Source organism: Peromyscus eremicus, chromosome 1, assembly GCF_949786415.1.
Source record: "Peromyscus eremicus chromosome 1, PerEre_H2_v1, whole genome shotgun sequence".
Lineage (NCBI taxonomy): Eukaryota > Metazoa > Chordata > Mammalia > Rodentia > Cricetidae > Peromyscus > Peromyscus eremicus.
The window spans coordinates 89,680,081-89,699,548 of NC_081416.1; the positions used below are offsets into that span (position 1 = coordinate 89,680,081).

General features: G+C 46.5%; 1 protein-coding gene across 2 annotated transcripts in view; it reads right to left on the reverse strand.

Annotated features, from left to right (window-relative positions):
- Positions 1-19,468, reverse strand: part of Parva (parvin alpha) — a 155,123-nt gene that overhangs the window by 25,027 nt on the left and 110,628 nt on the right. For both annotated transcript variants that reach the window (XM_059268737.1, XM_059268746.1), the window contains exons 3-5: positions 19,388-19,458; positions 16,870-16,972; positions 5,860-6,000 (exon numbers count right to left, since the gene is read on the reverse strand). In XM_059268737.1, the coding sequence (XP_059124720.1) occupies positions 5,860-6,000; positions 16,870-16,972; positions 19,388-19,458 (315 nt within the window). The remainder of the gene's footprint in view (positions 1-5,859; positions 6,001-16,869; positions 16,973-19,387; positions 19,459-19,468) is intronic.

Consider the following 19,468-nt stretch of genomic DNA (forward strand, 5'->3'; position numbering starts at 1 on the left):
TTTTATTTTTACCCCTACCTTCTTTCTCCCTCCTAAGCAGAGAAACCCTATGTTATAAAAGCCAATAGCAGAACTCAGGAGAGGAAGACCATGATGAGAGTTTTCAAGTCTTAACTGCAACCCACCCATTTCTGCTTTTCTTCCAGTTGTGTCTAAGTTTCTCCTTGTAATCCTGAGGCTGGACCAGGCGTATGTATCAACCACGTCATCAATCACAGCCTTCCAAAGCTATGGTACAGCCACATAACAGAACCCTTGTACGCACAGAAAATCACGGCAAGGGTTCTGTTATGTCAAGACAATGTCACCGAAATATTAACATTACTAAAGGAAAATTTCACAGAAACAAGTCAAGAACATGAGCCATGTACATCTTCATGCACATATATACAGGTGTATATACACACATGCCTGTGTACAAACATGGACTTGTGATCAGCACTTGAAAAGGAATATAAAACCATTCTGAGTTGTGTGATGAAATCCTGAGCTGTGTCACCCTGTCCTTCTCAAGACTTGGACTATTCCTTGTCCAGTGTATCCACACCGTGGATGCTATTCCTCTGCCAGTCACCTGGTGCTCATATCAGGTGTCAGGCTGCCTCAGTATTACAGTGACCGTGTTATTTGACTTAATGATGGCCCCAGGGCATGAGGGCAGTGAGGCTGGCAATGCGGATATGCTGAAGTGAAGGTATGAAGGGCTGCCTTTAAGAAAAAAGGGAGAGGTTTCAATAATAGAGAAAAACCAGATCTACAGTAAGAATGAATATTCGACATAATTATGAAAAAAAGAATATTCATGCTAGCTTTTTAAAAATTAGATTTATTGATTTCATGTACATAGGTGTTTTGCCTGTATGCATGTCTGTGTGCCATGTGTGTGCCTGGTGTCTACAGGGACAGCGGAGGGTATCAGATCTACTGTTACTGGAGTTATAGATGGCTGTGAGCTGTCATGTGGGTGCTGGGAACTGAACCTAGTCCTCTAAAAGAGCAGCCAGTGCTCTTAGCTGCTAAGCCACCTCTCCAGCCCTCCATGGTGGTTTTGTTGTCACATCTTAAGGCACAGCAGTGATGGTCATTGCGTATGATAAATGTGTTGCTAGACCGATGGAAAAGGCACTAATGGCAGAAACACAAAATGAACCCGTAGACCAATAGGAGAGAGTAGATACCAGGAAATAAACCCACATGGCTACAGCCACCTGATTTCCAAGAGGGATGTAAAAAACATACACTGGAGAAAAAAATAGCCTCTTTAACTAATGGTGCTGGGAAAACCAGATATCTATACGTAAAAGGATAAAACTAGATCTGTATCTCTCACCCTGAGTAACAATCAATTTAAAATGGATCAAAAATCCTAATGCAGGACCTGAAAACTTAAAGCTCCTAGAAGACAACCTAAGTAAAAGACTTCTATACAGAAGAGACAAGGACTTCCCACAAGAGTCACAAGGCTCAGGAAATAACCCCATAAACTGAAAAATGAGACCGTATGAGATTAAAAAGCTTCTGTACAGCAGAGGAAATCACCCACCAGTGAGGAAACAGCCTACAGAATGAGAGACAACCTGCCAGCTAGATCCACAATAAAGAACTTAAACAATTTAAACATCATTCTACCCCCTAAATTATCCAACCAAAAATGGGCAAATTACTGAAAAGACATTTCTCAAGAGAGATAGGAATGGTCAATAGATATCTGAAATGGTGTTCAACATCCTTAGACTCAGGGCAATGCAAATTGAAAGTACTGTGAGAGTCCAGCTCATCCCAGTCAGAATGACTACCACCAGGGGAACAAGTACCAACAGACTCCGGTGGGGACACAGGGAGTGAGGAGCCTTCTTTCACACTGGTGGGGCCACTAAAGAATCAGCAGACTGGATCCTCGAGAAACTGAAAATACAACTACCATATGTGCCTGCTAGATCGCTCCTGCTGTACCTCAAAACACTCTAAGTCAACATGCCACAGAGATGCTTGCACACTCATGTTTACTGCTGCACTCCACACAATAGCCAGGAAACAGGACCAGCCTAGCTCTCCATCAGCAGATGGATGGATACAGTATATGTACACAATAGTACAATTCAATTCAGCTATAAAGAAAAATGAAGTTATGACATTTGTAGGCAAATGGATGCAACTGGAAATCATTAAGTGAAACAAGCCATGGCTCTTTTTTCTTTTCTTTTCTTTTCTTTTTTTTTTTTTGTGTGTGTGCCCATGTGTGAGGTGGGGAAGAGAAGGAGGAAGGGAGGAGGAGGAGGAGGAAGAGATCTTGAAGGACAGAAGAAAAAGAGGGGATGGGCGAATTCTAGGACAGCCAGGACTGTTACACAGAGAAACCCTGCCTCAAAAAAAACCACCCCTCCCCCCAAAAAAAGAGGGAATGGGATACATGTGACATGAAAACAGAATAAGGAACTATTTGGGGTGAGGAATTAGATCAGCAAAAGAGGTGCAGGAAGGTGGGAGAGAGCAGTGGGAGAGGAGGATGAATTAGAACAGGTATAGTGACACATAGGTATGGAAATGGCACAGTGTAACCCAGTACTTTGCATGCTAACTTAAAATAAAAAAAAGATGGAAACGCTATTCCATTTGTGTGTCTATGCACATGTAATGTCTGGAACTACCCATGGTGCAGGCATTGCCTGGAGTGTTGAAAGACACCCCCTTTAGATACTGGGAGATTACAGTCTATAAATGCATAGTTGTGTATTCATGTATGAATAAATAAAAAGCATAGTCTATACCCTCTTTATTACACCACACACACACACACACACACACACACACACACACACACACACGCATGCACACCTTGAAGTAATAACTCCAAACATTTCAGGGCCCATCTGTGGGTCGGCAGCTTATGGAGGCTGTGTGGACAGGCTCAGTAGAGTCTGGCTCCACAGCTGGCTCTGTGGAGCAGATTCCCACCTCTGCTATCCATCACTCTGTAACCAGGACCATGGTGCTCCTTCAGCAAACATTGGGGGCATGAAGTGCACCAGTTATGCTTCCTGATTCTCGGGAAACGATAGTGAAGAAGCTACAATGCCTGACCCTGGGATGGCAACGTTCACAGTGCCATAACTCTTCTGTGCCTTGATTTCCCCATCTGTGAAATGAGGGTGCTGAAAAGGATTGCCTAAGGTAGGCGAGTGAGCATTGCAAAGATTAAAATAGACATTAATATTTAAATGTGTTTATATACACTGGCATTTTCTAAATTTTCAATAATAAAAAATTCTGTTTGTGAACAGAAAAGAAAGCAATCCCTAAAGTTCTAGATCAAAGACCTTGGTAACTCAGCAGCCTGTCCCTGCCACCCTGGTCCTGAGCATAAAGGAGACACAGTGTCCCAAAATGCAGACAGGGCTGATTACAGAGAAAGGAGAGACTTCTCCCTGTGAGTTGTGCCCGCTCTGTTCCTTCTAGAACACACTGCTTCTTCTTGTAAACAAGCTACAGCTCTTCTTGATGCCCGGAGGCATCACAGGGAGCAGCCAAGAGGATAATTATCCCTTCTGACCCACTAATCCATCTCCATTCTGGAGATCTAGCCAGGAAGAGTAATTCATAAGAGGTAAACAGAGAGACAGCGAAGACATCCAACTAAAGCCATCTGATATTAGCAAGCGGGGAGTGTGTGTGTGTGTGTGTGTGTGTGTGTGTGTGTGTGTGTGTGTGTGTGCCTGTCTGTGTGTGTGTATTATGTGTATATATGCATATATGTGTATATATGTGCATATGTTGTACGTATATGTGTGAGGTCAGAGATTAGTATTAGGTGGTCAAATGTCTTCCTCAATTTCTCCACCTTGTTTTTTGAGACAGGATCTCTCACAGAACCTGGAGTTTACTTACTCACTTAGCTGGGCTACCCAGCAGACCCCAGAGCTTCTCCTGCCTCTTTTTCACTAGTACTGAAATTACAGGCCCGTGGCACTACTGTGGGCTTTTTAAACATTTTTTTAAATGTGCGTGCTGGGGCTCAAACCCAAGGCCTCATGCTTGTAAGCTAAGCACTTTACCCAACGAGCCATCTCTCCAGTCCCAGGTGTCCTTTTCTGAACACTAATTTCCCAGGGGCACAGAGAAATAGGGCTCCTTAGCAGGGTAGCTTCTGGGGCCTGCAGCCAGGTCCTGCCCTCTACCTCAGGTGAGTCTGGCTACGCAGAGAATGCCCTGTTCCCGGCTTATCCCACTGTTCCATGCCAGCGACGGTATAATTATGCTGAAGGAGGTACTGGGCGTTTTTTGGCTCCAATGTCAGAAATGAGGGGAGGAGATGGCTCCTGGCAGCTATGGGGTCACTACAGTGGGGGAGGGGGAGATTTCCTTTTCTTTTTTAAGTTTGAAAAAAAAATATTTAAAAACTCTCCTAGGGGATGAATTAATTTTAAGTCCTATAAATGGAATGCATAAAATAAAGTTTCTGATACTTAGATCCACACACCGTGTAACTATGTTATTTGCACTGTTAAAACCTGTATTTGTTTCTTTACAAAGAGAAAAATCATTCAACTCCCTTACCGGGTATAGACAGTCATTGCTAGTATCAGTGACCCACTGCCTTACTGCTGAATCTGAGTGAGAATTTATATCGGATGCCAAGGCACACACTTGAGGCAGCAAAAGAATGAATAGCCTAGGGACTGGAGAGATGGCTTAGAGGTTAAGAGCACTAGTTGCTCTTCCAGAGGACCTGGGTTTGACTCCTAGCACCCACACAGCAGCTCACAGCCATTTGTAACTACAGTCCCAGAGGGGTCTGAATCAAGCTAAAACATTAAAAGAAAAAAGAGGTCTATACTTTCTGAAATTTTTGAGCTACGGTAGCAGTGAAAGGTAGACCTTAAAAAAGTCCTGTTCTAGGGGCAGGAAGATGGTTACGTATGTAAAGGTGCTTGTTGTAAAGCCTGATGATTGACTCTGTCAACTTGACACGATGCAGGATTGACTGCACTGGGTTGGCCTGTGAGTGTTTGTGGTGGACTTGTTAACTGAGGTGAATCAATGTGGCAGAGGTTACCCGTCCCATTTATAAGACTTAAAATGGCTCTACCACTTAGGAGAGTTAAAATTTTGTTTTTTCAAACTTAGAAAAAAAAAAAAATCCCCCCTCACTGTAGTGACTGCATAGCTGTAAGACCCCATCCAGTGTGGGCGGAGTCATTCCCTAGGCAGGGGTCCTGTACTAAGTGGAGAAACCAAGGTATGTAGACAGATGCAATCAAGCAAATGAGTTCATGGGAAGGTGAAAGGAAAGAACTGACTTCACAAAGGTGTCTCCTGACCTCCAGATCTGTACCAGGGCATGAGCCTTCCCCCACATCTCTCCCCACTGCTCCAACCCACACTCTAATAAATAAAACATTAAAACAAGCCCTTTGCTAGTGCTTTGGACCTCAGCAGTATCTTTGCTCCTTCTGAGAAGCAGAGTGAAAGTGACAGGGTGTGGGGTTTGGGACAGAACTGAAGCCTCCCTCTTGGCCTCTCAGCTGTGTGGACCTGCAGCTGCAGCTTCCCAGTGTCTCGACATGCTGGAGACAGCAGCGCTCTCAGCGGGCTGTGTGGGTCTCAGAAGTGGCTCCAGAAATGTGTCGTTTCCTTTCTGAGCTGACCTCACACAAGGCTGCCACAGAAAGCCTTCCAGATAAAGGGACGCTGACACGGACATTTTATTATTTTTCCTCCCAGAGTCTGCAGGCTCGCTAGCTTTCTCAGGAAGGTGCTTCTCAAAGAGAAATGAATTTGCATCCCGGGCCTTACAGCTTAGGTGTCCCCAGTGGTGGGGACTGGTGTCATTTCACAGTCCTCCTCCTCTGCACAACTCACAGTCTACATTCCACTTGATGCTCCTGGGAGGAAGCTTCAGGGTCTCATTGATCTTCTCCAGCACAGTCTGCAGCTTCTGCTTCTGGGCGATCTCCGACTGGGTAACCTCTGCCACATTGAGCTTCTCACTCTCCAGTTTCTCTGGGGTGACAAGGAAAAGAGCAGCTGTTATCTTGAGTCACAGAAAATCTAACTCATGCCTATTCCTTCATCCATTCACTTAGGACAGCCCTCATGCAATCACCAAATATCTACAGTCAAGCCTAGGAGTGTTCGGGGATCCCCCAGATAATCAAATCTGGAGATGTTGAGTGTCCTGTGGAAAATGGGAGTGTTTGCCTAGAGTCTACGCAATCCTCTTGTATGTTTCAATCACCTCTGGATTATTCAAATGCCCCATATAACATAAAGATCATTACATGCTATTATTCTATATTGTTTATAGAATCACGACAAGAAAAGCATGGGTATTTTTAGTACAGCTGATAATTTCTGCTTAAATATTTCAATTTACAGTTTGTTATAATGCCATTTTTGTTGCTGTGATAAAATATCCCAACAAAAAGCAACTCAGTAGAGAACATTTATCTTGGCTCATAGATCCAGGCTGCATTCCATCACTGTGGGGAGGTCACATGACATCATACATGGAGATGAATGTATGCATGCTCACTCGGCTACTGAGATACTTGGTCATATGACATCACACAGAGCGATGAATGTGAGCACGTTCACTTGCTTGCTTGTGCTCAGCTCCATTTCTCCATTTATAGTTCAGAACTCCCCACCTAGGGATTGGTGCTGCCCACACTGGGCTGGGCTTCCCACATCAATTAACTTCATTAAGACAATTCTCCACAGACATGCCCACAGGCCCACCCAGTGTAGAGTGTAGACAATCCCTCATTGAGACTCTTTTTCTAGTTGATTCTAACTTGTATCATGTTGAATCTGCAGACATGAAACCTTTAGATATGAGCGACACTGCTCCTTGTCTAATGGTAGCACCAGTCCTGGGGAAGCATTTGACTGTGCCGTGGACCCCCCAGGACCACAGAAGTGGGGGATTTAACTGGTCACCTTTGAATGCTCTTCCTGAATTCTAGGTCATCCCTCCCTTTTTCCAAGGATACTCCAGAGTCCTAGCTGACCAGCCTTCTGTCAGCCAGCTTTGTCCTTCTTAGAAACATCCTGTCTACTCCTGTAAGGGCGTCACACCCAACCACATCAGTCTGATGGAAGCATCTCCCCACCCCCAACCCCACGCTCGTCACAGACAATGTCAATTGTATCAATTCCAAGGCACACATTTTTTCCCCCCACATTTTTACATCCCTAAAATCAGACTATGTCTTAAAACTGACGGCCTCCTATAAGTCTTGCCAGCGAGGTGGAAGACACACGAGCCTCTCGTGGGACCATTACTTCCATGCTCTAATAAGCCCACAGGAGCACCTGTGCAAAGTATCAGATACAAACTTGAAGCAAGAAGAAAGCATCCAGTAATATGTGAGTGGGGATTTTTCTCTTTCTGGACGGCGCTCACATTGTGGTGAGCTTTAATACCAGTGCATCTCATGTGTCTTGACATAGGAGACAGCTTGATCAGTTTACTAATCTAAATTCGTATTTTAATCTATCACAAAGGACGGAACAATGGTAGCCTCCTTGATGGGAATTGCAGTGCCTGCTTCTAGATTCATCTAAATCCACGCTCCCCTGCTCTTTCAGGACTGACAGAATGCACGGCTCAGAGTGCGTTTCAAATAGCTTTTCTCTGCGTTTTCAAGGGCTGCCATATAAATATTTCAGCTTTCCATCAGTGCTCTGATCAGCACTTATTTATTTTTTTGTAACTCTAGCTTACACAAGTCATGTGCTCCTTGGTGTGAGGCTGTCCATGGGAGAGTCTGTGCGGCTTCTGAAGATTCATGAGTTGTCAGCACCACGGCAGGATGACTGCGGGCTATTTGTACGTGCAGCATCCTCAAATGGATCTCTCTGCTCTTTTCAGTGGATTCAAACCATCTCTCACCTCTGAAGTGCAAGGATTTATCAAGCATATAGCAAACCTTACATATCTTGTGTGTGTGTGTGTGTGTGGGGGGGAGTGTTAGTTTGTGTGGCGCTCAGAGAGCAGTTTGCTGAAGTTGGTTCTCCCCTTTGACCCCATGGGTCTCAGGCACCAAACTCAGGTCATTAGACTTGGCTGCAAGCGCTTTTAGCAAACGAGTGCTCTCAATCTACCTTTTCCATTTCAAAGTTGAATTCTCATTTTGGATCTTCTCCTATTAAAGAAAGGGGAAGTTCACCCCCTCACTGCCACGCCCCATTGTTTCATGCTGACATTAGAACTGTCCTTAGAAGCAAGCTATTCTTCATACATCGCCATTGCCAACACGGGGGAGGGCCGCACAGCACACTGCGATGATAAGGTTCGAAGCCTGATCTTGATCTGGGGGAAAAAGCCGCTGGGCTAGATTACTGGTGACTGTCTCAGCAGAGGGCTGGGCAGGGAGGGAGAACAAGGGTGTGTGAGCCACAGACTTTACAACCTTCTGCTGGCCAGCATTAAGCATTTCCATTTCTGAGTATCTTCTCTTTTCTTTCTTCCTTTTTTCCTGAGACAGGGTTTCACTGTGTAGCTCTGGGTGACCTAAAACTCACTATGTAGACCAGGCTTGCCTTGAGATCATAGAAACTGGCCTGCCTCTGCCTCCCAAGTGCTGGATTTGTAGCCATCAAACCTGGCTTTGTCCTTGTTTTTAAAGCAATAGGTGGGAAATAGAAAATATATAGCTGGAGGCTGGCAAGGTGGCTCAGTGGGTAAAGGCACTTGCCACCTGACCAGGCAAGCCCGATGACCCATGCGATGCTAGGAGAGAAGAGACTCTTCCATGTTGTCCCCTGACCTCCTAATACACACAGCAGCAGGAGTGTGTTTGATCATGCACATATACACATGGCAGAAAAACACACCTTCTTCTGCACAAATTTATATCCTGAGTATCTTCCTAGGTTCAAGTCGTTCTTTTGAAAAAAAATTCCCATGCAGCACATAGAGCCTCTTGCACATTTGACCATCCTCTATAGGCATCTAACCAGGTTCCATGCCCGTTTTCTCTGTTGCAATAAACATCCCTAAACATCCCATGTGTTCAAGGAACTGATGGCTGCAGACAAGACTAAAAGCCTCACACGATTTATTCTTGTATCTGGTTATCTTTCCTTACTTCACCTCAGTAAGACCTTCCTTCCTTCCTATGGTGTGTGTGTGTGTGTGTGTGTGTGTGTGTGTGTGTGTGTGTGTGTGTGTGTGTGTATCTGCGCACGTGCACACGTGCGGAAGCTAGAGGTATCTTCCCCAATTGCTCTTCATCATATTTTTTGAAACAGGGTCTCTCGCTAAATCTAGAGCCCACCGATTTGCCTGGCCTGCCAGTGAGTCCCAGAGAACCCTCCTGTCTCCACTCCCCAGGCCTGGGGACACACATGTGTTGCCCTAGCTGGCTTTTCACATGGGGGCTGGGATCTGAACTCAGCTCTTCATGCTTGCGCATCCCGCGCTTTCCCAACTGAGCCGCCTCCCCATTCAACGATTTCTACAATCACACAATAATTTTCCTCCACGATGCCAAGGAATTAAAGATACTTTCTTTTTCTAGACTTCTATTTTTTTTTTTTTTCTATTCTTAGGGTGATATTAGCTGGGTCTTTACCAATCTGTTGCTGAAGCATTATTTCCCCGGGAAGCCATTTCTCACACATTTCCATACTTCTGCAAATTGCCCATAATTGGTTAACTTTTAGGAAGTGCTAATATGATTCTGAAATAGATAGGATGTGGTTTAGAGCTTGTTTTCAGGTGTATTTCTTTGTGACCATTCCCTTGCATTTAGCTGGAACACTAAGATGCTCTTGCAGAGATCGGCTTTACACAACAATGGAATGGCATTCAACAAACTCAGCAAGTGTGAAGACAGGGCAGAATGAACTCAATTCCCAGAACAATGACCCCTGGGCTTCAACTCCTGGAGTAGCAACACACATCACACCCTCAGAGAATCGGAGCCAGCCGTCAACCCTTTTTCCAGTGTTCCTGATTCTCCAGCTACTCAACTCCTCAAAACTACTTTTCTTTTCAAACAGTCATTAAGTTTAAAAAATAATCTGAGAGAATTGCTTGCTTTATGGACACAACCAAATTTTTTGGCGTTCCACATTCTGTTAAAAAGAATGAGAGTTCTCCAATTAGAGGCTGTATCATACGCTATATAGAGGTCAGAGCTGGTGAGCTGTACTATCCTATTTTACTGGTGTGTGTGTGTGTGTGTGTGTGTGTGTGTGTGTGTGTGTATTTGGCAGTACTGTGGATTGAACCCAGGGTCTTGTGCATGCAGGCAAGCATTCTTCTACTGATCTACATATCCCCAGCCCTTTAAACTTTTCTGAATGTTTTTATTATTTGTGTGTGTGTATGTGTGTGTGTGTGTGTGTCTGTGTGTCTGTGTATGTATTTGCACGTGCATACGTGCATATATGTGCCTGCAGAAGCCATAAGAAAGTGTTGGATCCCCTGACACTGGAGTTACAGGCAGCTGTGAGTTGGATGATATAGGTGATACACTGGGAATTGAACTCAAGTGCTCTTAACTGCTGAGCCATCTCTCCAGCCCTCTGAATATGTTATTAAGAGGTGTTTTTTTTTTTTTTTTTTTTGGTTTTTCGAGACAGGGTTTCTCTGTGTAGCTTTGCGCCTTTCCTGGAACTCACTTAGTAGTCCAGGCTGGCCTCGAACTCACAGAGATCCGCCTGCCTCTGCCTCCCGAGTGCTGGGATTAAAGGCGTGTTCCATCATGCCTGGTATAGTGGGTTTGAATAGCTATGGCCCCCATAGACCCATGTGTGTGAATGCCTGGCCCATAGGGAGTGGCACTATTAGGAGTTGTGGCCTTGTTGGAGGAAGTGTGTCACTGTGGAGGCGGGCTTTGAGGTCTCATATGCTCAAGCCATGTCCAGTATGGGACTCAGTAGCTTCTGCTGCTTGCAGATCAAGATGTAGAACTCTCAGCCACCTCTCCAGCACCATGTCTGCCTGCATACCACCATGTCCCACCATCATGACAATGGACTAGACCTCTGACACTGTAAGTCAGCCCCAATTAAATGTTTTCTTTATAACAGTTGCCATGGTCATGGTGTCGCTTCACAGCATGAAATTAGAAACCCTAATTAGTTAAGATACCCGGCATCCTCTTCTTTTTGAAGACAAAGTCTCAATCTGTAGTCCAGGCTGGCACTGAACTCAAGAGTCTCCTGCTCAAGATTCTGGATGCCAGTATTAAAGTTGTGTCCCTTGGAATAATGACTGTCATTTTTAATTTTTTAGTGATGAATATGCATAAGTATAATTTTAAAAGTTTCATATTTTTTTAGTCACTTTAGTTGCTCATCAATATGCAGTGATTTAGTGGTGCTTTTTACGTTAAAGGCTACTTTGTATGACATGAAATAAATCCCTCCATGTTCTTTTAATTAGAGTCTGATATAGCATCATTTCCATGCTTTTTCTTTTCAACTTTTGTGTCTTCATTTACTTAGAAATTGAATTCTATTGCAGACAGAAATTAGTAACCTCCTTATGTTGAGGTGGTCATTTTGAGACAAGGTCTTAGGAGCCCAGGATAACCTTGAACTCACTATGTAGCTGAAGATGACCTTCAACTCTTGATCTTCCTCTTCTGCTCCCCAAATGCAGGTATTACAGTGTGCCACTTTGCCCAGGAATTTTGTTTGCTTCTAACATTTGTTTTGTTTTTAAATCTGATCAACTTTGTCCTTTCAGTGGATAAAGTCAGTTTCCACGGACGGTGTTTGCAGTGTACTTGGGATCAACTGCACTGGGGGCCACCTGCACTAGGGGTCACCTGCACTGGGGGTGACCTGCACTAGGGTCACCTGCACTGGGGGCCACTTGCACTGGGGTGACCTGCACTAGGGGTGACCTGCACTAGGGGTGACCTGCACTAGGGTGACCTGCACTAGGGTTACCTTCACTAGGGGTGGCCTGCACTAGGGTCACCTGCACTGGGGGTGACCTGCACTAGGGGTGACCTGCACTAGGGTGACCTTCACTAGGGTCACCTGCACTAGGGGCCACCTGCACTAGGGGTCACCTTCACTAGGGGCCACCTTCACTAGGGGCCACCTTCACTAGAGGCCACCTTCACTAGGGGTCACCTGCACTAGGGGTCACCTGCACTGGGGGTGACCTGCACTGGGGGTCACTTACACTAAGGGTCAGCCTATTGGTATTCTTCAGAAGCACAACCTCGTGACAGACAAGGAAAGATGGGAAACCGCTGTGGACTCAAGAGCAAAGGAGACCCGCCAGCTAAAGCAGTGTTTGAGCTGCGATGCTGAAACTGAGCATCATGTTAAAAAGCAGTACACCCTTAGGGGCACGAGAGATGCTCAGCAGCTAAGGGCTCTTGTTGCTGTTGCAGAGGACTTGGGTTCAGTTCCCAGAACCTACATGTTGGCTCACAACTACCCTAACTTCAGCTCAAAGAGATACAATGCCCTCTCCCGGCATCGCCGGCACCAGACATGCATGTGGTATACATTGGTACACATAGGCAAAACACTCACATACATAAAATGAAAAATAAATAAATCTAAACGATTTTTAAACAAGAAAGTAGTGTGTCCAAAGGAAGCCTGTAATTTGGCTAACCAGCTTTTAAAGGTAATTCTTTTAGTTTTGGTATTGGAGTGATGGTTGGGCCAGCTGTGAACGTAGCGGGAGCTTAGGTGAACAACACGTGGAAACTCCTTGTACAACCATTGTGACTCGGAGTCAAAAATTGGTTCAAAGCCACAATGTTTAGGAAGAAAGTGACAAATGTCCAATGGGTTAAGTGTTGAGTGGATCAGTGAAGTGTAGAAAGATCTGGAATATCTCCAGCTGGAATATCTCAGCTACTGAGGCAAGAAATGGTGTACAGGAGAAAAAGATGGAACCAAAGAAGCTAGGAGAAATGAGAAGTTCTAAGCCAAGGCAGCTGGAGCATAATGGCTAGAGCTACCCCTACCCAACACCAGACTAAGCCAAGCTCCTTAATGAGAGCTTGCGTGATGGTTGGTAGATGGGATGGATCTGATGTACAACAGATGACAATACAGCGGCCAAGACTTGTGTGGATGGAGGCACGCGAGCAATCCATCCGCTGGAGTGGGAATGGAATGACTTTGGAGGGGAGGACCAAGGAAAACAGCCTGTTTGGGACAGCCACAAGGTGGCTGGAAGAAGACAGTTAAAGATGAGCTTGGCAGTTTCGAGGAGAATGCTGTTCTGGAGTGACGTGAGAGCCATTATGGTAGGTAGCATCAATGGTTGGACCTGCAGGAAAGGGTGGAGGCACCCAGCAAGTGGGAAGAAAGAAGAGCTGAGGTGGACGGTGAGTCTCTCTCTGCTTCCTGACTGTGTCACACAATTGATCAGCTGCCTCCTGCTCCCTGTCTTCCCTGCCATGATGGGCTGTGTCCCCTCCAACTGTGAACCAGGAGGAACTCTTTAAGCTATTTCTCATCAGCTATTTGGTTACAGCAATCAGAAAAGTAACCATTCCAGCAAGAACCTTAGGAGAAGACAGCAGCAGGTGTCAGTGGCCGGAGAGAACCACCTGGAGAACACACAGACACAGAAGCCACGTGTCGGGGGAAGGAGCGCAATGTTCAGTCAAATGCCAGAGGATGATGTCTCAATCCACAGTGATAATCTTGGCGGGAAAAGCTGATGGTAAGATGGGGAGATGGCTGTTGCACTATGGGGCGGGAGGGGATGGCTGCACAGGCAGCAGCTGCAGGGGCGGGAAGGAAGACAGAAGACTAGAGGGGACTTAAGGTCACAGGGGTCACTCAGACCTGTTTCTACACTGGTCTATCCTGGGGCTCCTATGACATTCATTATGCGGTACACTGGTTCTCCCGACTTGGACACCCTGCCTATAGGTTTGGAATCTGTGTGCCCAGCCTTACATGTGCAGAGGGCTAAACTGAAGTCCACACAAAGAGCATGGTTGCTGGTGTGATTCGCCTTTGTGACATGAAGAAGGACATCTCAAGTCGTCTGACCTATTCATACACAAGGCCTGATCTGGAGCTACACAGATGTGATGTCAGGTTCTTTAGTAACCCTCCCCCATGGTCACATTCCATCCTTGCTCCGAGAGCCTAGCACAGGATATTCAGCTTCTAAGCCTGATTAGAAATCTTGCTGGAGGGGCCGACAGCTGCAACCACAGGAGACATGCTCAGTGAGGAGCACATCTTCTCCATGATGACATGTGCCAAAGCCTTTCCATTCTGTATTCAGCTAGCATTTACAACCTTTAAATATTAATACTCATTAATATTGATGTTTGAGTACCAAATCAGTTTAGCTTCCAAGAAATTACTAGATTTTATATTAGCCACTCATTCATTTATCTAATATACATTGATTAAGTGCTAGGTGATGTTTGAGGCAGCTGGACAGGGCTGGAGAAACCTGGAAAAAATAAATAAGACCTACTTCTTGATTTTTTTTTTTTTTTTTTTTTCGAGACAGGGTTTCTCTGTGTAGCTTTGCGCCTTTCCTGGAACTCACTTTGGAGACCAGGCTGGCCTCGAACTCACAGAGATTCGCCTGCCTCTGCCTCCCGAGTGCTGGGATTAAAGGCGTGCGCCACCGCCCGGCCCTACTTCTTGATTTTAAGAGTGCCACATGTACTTACATACACAGCTACAACCAACACATAAGATAAGGCATGTACAAACACATATATGTGTATGTGTATGTACACAGATACATACTTATACAAGCTAAATATCCCTTACCCCAAATTCTTGGGACAAAGAATATATACTTCTTCAAATTTTGGGGTGCTGCCATGTATATAAATAAAACATCTTAGGAATGAGACTCAAGTCTTAAAATTCTTTAATGGCTCATATACATTTACAGTATTGATACAAAGCATAAAGGTACTTGTTATTGTAGATAGTATTGCTAGGTAGCCCTGACTGGACATAAACTCATTATGCAGCTGAGGCTGGCCTCAACTTTACAAGGATCCTTCTGCCTGAGCAGAATCCTTAGTGCTGGGATCACTGGCCTGCGCCACCATGCCTAAGCTGAAGGCAGTTTTCTACAGCACCAGCCTTGACTGCAACTCATCAAGTACACCACGTGTGGAATTTTCCAGGTGTGCTGGCACCCAAAAAACTTTCAGATTTTGGAATATTTCAGACTATATAAAATTGAACATACATACATTTCCCCCTTAGACATGTACGGGGTGGGGATGAGCACAGAAGAATCCATAGCCCTGTCTTCTACATGTGAGCATAATGTATAGTGTGTGAAAGGGAGACACCTGAGTCCAGAAGGATGAGCAACAATGGTGTGTCTGGGTAGATGACTGAGGAAGAAGGGCCTCAGAGGCAGATGCAGGAATGCGTTATCAGGCTGAACACATGACACAGGAAATAATGTTCTGTGGCGGACATAAAACTAGAAAAACCAATGGTGAGGACAGTCACTTACTTCACCTCTCATGCCCTGTCATGTGAGCCATGTGTGGAGAAGTGCCTGGGGGGAAGGGCTGCAGACAGTTGTGGGGGTGGGGAGAGGATCCGAAGTCCTGATGGCTGTGTTACGTGGTCTGGATGGGAATCTGCAGGAGAGAGCCCCTGGGAGTTCTAAATGAGGGTGGACAGGACTTGTGACTTGACCAGGTGTTGCAGCTAGCAGGTGATAGACCAGAAGAGGCGGGATGGGAGGAGCAGATGTGGGCCTGGAAGCTTCTCAATAACTCAGACAGGTGCAAAGGAGGTAAGTGAGAACAGCAAGTCAGACGGACTCAGAGAGGTCTCTGAGCAAGAAGAGGGTCTTGGCAACACTGCACATGGGGTGGCTGGCAAGGAGAGGGGTACCTCTCTAGAGGGGTCTACTCAGTCCAAAGTACCCCCAGGCAGAGGTGGCTAAAAGACAGCCAGACATTGGGATTAAAATCGTAGGCCACTGTGGGCCCAAGAGACAAGGAGGATGAGAAAGGGAAGCCTACTCCGTCCATTGTCTACTAAGATCCTCCAGAATTCTCCTTTCCTTCCCCTTGGCCTTAGATTTCCATATGAACAGTTGGGAAGGCACACAGGAATAGCGTGTGTGTGTGTGTGTGTGTGTGTGTGTGTGTGTGTGTGTGTGTGTAAGACAGCACATACTTATACTTAAGAGCACTCAGCTTAGAGAGGGACAGAGGAACACACATGGGCACATATATCACAACTGCACACGTGCATGTCCACAGACAACAGACATACATACAGGCTTCTATAGATGACGGGAACATACACAGGCCTACAGATCATACAGTAACACATACAGCTCCATAGACACACAAAGGCACACATACATTTACATGTCCGTAGGTCACAGAAGAACATACACATTCATATGTGTCTGTAGACAACAAGAGACGCACACATGAACACTCCCATAGACCACAGAGGAGTGCAGACAAGTACATAAACCACAAAGGGTCACACACATGTCCATAGGTCCCTGCTATCATAGTATATACACACGCACATACCCATACACCCATCAGTCACAGAAGTCTAAAGGCCACAAGGGGCCACTCACACATGTGTAAATCTACCTAGTGAGGCCCTGAGATCAGTTCCCTGGTGTGGGGGGGTGATGACATGTGCTTTGCATCTCTGCAGTGGGGGCTTCTCATCAACCCAGCTGATGACCCAGAAGGCCAGGGAGCAGATCTATGGGGTCCCCGAGACCCTTCCCACAATTCCATCATATAAAGCCGTACCCCCAGAGGGCAGCTAAAGGGCCCGTGTTTCCATTGTTCCACTCTGTCCACTTAAAACCCCTCTTGGGTGAGCCGGTGTGGCCTGGACCTGCCTCTTGGCTAAGAGCCAGCTCTCATCCCCGAGTCTCCCCTCTCCTACCGAAGAGCTTCTGCAGGACTTGGCCGTCATAGAGATCTTCAGCCAGGTCCTTCACAATGATCCTTTCTCCCACCAACACGTCATTGATCCAATCGATGAGCACCTAGAGAGAGAGCGCGAGTGTCAGAGAAGAGTTGCTGCCTGTGTGTTTGGAAATCAGCTTTCTCATGCCGGACAATGAAAATCTACAGGAACTTCAGTCTTGATTAAGAGCAACAGAGCAGTCACGGGAGCAGGGTGCAAGTGTAGGTGTGAGCCCCAGTAACCCCTGGGCATTTGCAGAGTGTGCAGTCAACTTGACACAAGCTCAAGTCATCTGAGACAGGGAGCCTCAGATGAGAACATGCCTCCAGTGATCCGGCTCCATCAAGCCTGTAGGACATTTTCTTAATGAGTGATTGAACTGGGAAGGGCCCGGTTCATTGTGGGAGGTGTCACCCCTGGGCTGGTGGTCCTGGGCGCTATAAGAAAGCAGGCTGAGCAGCCTTGAGGAGCAAGCCAGTAAGCAGTGTTCCTCCATGGCCTAGGCATCAGTTCCTGCCTCCAGATTCCTGCCTTGTTTGAGTTCCTGTCCTGACTTCCCTCAGTGATGGACGACAGACTCTAAGCTGAAATAAACCCTTCCCTCCCCTAGTTGCTTATCATCAGTGTTTTATGACAGCAAGTGAAATCCTAACTAAGACACTACGGTTAGCCTCTCTAGTGTGGGCAGTACCAGTGAGTCAGCTGACCTGCCTTGACTCTGTCAGGCCTTCTCCCAATGGGATGGGCTTCATACCAGGCGAGGGTATGGCCTCTGGAGTCATGTGAATGGGTCAGAACCCCAGCTCCACCTGCTAACTTGTGTGTGCACCACAGCCATCTACAGCTGTGCACACAAGGGTCTGCATCTCTCTGGTGTCCATGATGTACATGGGTCTGCCCCTCTGGGATCTATTCACAGCCCTGTGCACGTGCACACTCTTGTCATCTCTGAGCGTGTGTGTGCCCAACTCTGTCATTTGTGAGTCTGAGGTAAGCTTGTTACTTCCGTTGAACCTCTGGCTCCTGATCCCAAACGGTGCAGACTAAGGTACTCTCCGTGGTAGGTGGTAGAAAAGAATTACCCACGACAATGGCCAAATACTCCATGGAAGCAGACCTTAGCACATCCAACACTCACCCTTGGGTACTTATTCTCCCCTTAATTTTCTGAGACAGGGTTTCTTCAATGAACCTGAAGTTGAACGTTTTGTTGAGACTCGCTTTCTCCACGCCCCTCTTCCCTCAGTGAAAGGCTCCAAGTGCCTGCCAGCACACCTGGTTTCCATCCCGTGGATTCTAGGATCCAGAGTCAGGTCCTCATGCTCGCACAGCAAGCTCTTCACCCACTAAGCCCTCTTCCAGGGCCCCATCTGCCGGCTTTTATGAAAGGTTCTTCCTTTCCTCACTCCCTTCCAGCCCACGTATATGAAATACCTGCTATCCACGGCATACTATGCTAGACTTTGGGGATAGAATGGCTCCAAAGAAAGGGAGGTTTCTAACCCCAAGCAGCCCACTGGCAGGGAGGCTAGAAGAGAGAGGAGGGAAAGGGAGAGGGAAGAGAGGGGGTTAGCGAGGGAGGAAGGGAGAGAGAGTGTGCAAGAGAGTGATCACCTACTCCAGGAGCTGGAGCATGTGGAGACTCCACTGACACACTAAATCCAAGGGGCCACTGCTACACAGAGAGGCTGAGTCATAGCATTGGTCATCAGAGAGGACTTCCTGGAGGAAGTGGTGTGCAGGAAGCCAGAGACAATCTAAGCAGAGGGGGCTGCTTAAACAGAGGCCTGGGGACAGGGAGTGCTGCAGCCAGCCGTCAGCTGTCCCCGTGTTGCTAGGTAGATGATCTGAGGCTGAAGAGAGCCAGAGCAAAGACTCAAATACCACCCGACCCTGCATTTGATAGAAAACCACAGACAGGCTTTGAGCAGGAAGACACTAGGAGTGGACTTGTGAACAAAGAGAAGGGGCACAGGTCAGGGGACAAGAAGGGACAGGTGAATGGCAGAGGAGTTCCTGCATGGTGGCCAAAGTGCTACCCCTTCTTCCTCTTTCCTTCCTTTCTTTTTCTGAGACACAGTCTCAAGTACTCCAGGCTAGCCTCAAACTCTATGTTGCTCAGGGTAACCTTGGATTTCTGGTCCTTCTGCCTCTACTTCCTAAATGCTGGGATTACCGTCATGTGCCACAATGCCAGGCTATGCTCTGCTGGGGATCAAACCCGGAGCTGTGCGCATGCTAGGAGGGTACTCTACCAGCTGAGCCACACTCCAGCCCCCAATTCCATCTTTCTAAACCAGCTAGATCCTAAACAATTCACTTGGCTTCCTAAGACTTAGTTCCCTCATCTGGAAAATGGGGCTGTTTCTAATTCTGACTTTCTAAGTTCCTTTGAGGGAGGACTGTGTCCTCCTTGTAGTTGTCCCCTGTATGGTGCCTCCACAGAATAGGTGGTCTGTGGACACCTGCCAAAGCTCTCCTCATTTCTTCTTACCTTCATCAGCTCTTGAAGCTTGGGATCACTGCGTGAGTTTGGATCCACCATCGTCCGCACCTCATTCTCCTCTGTAAAAGG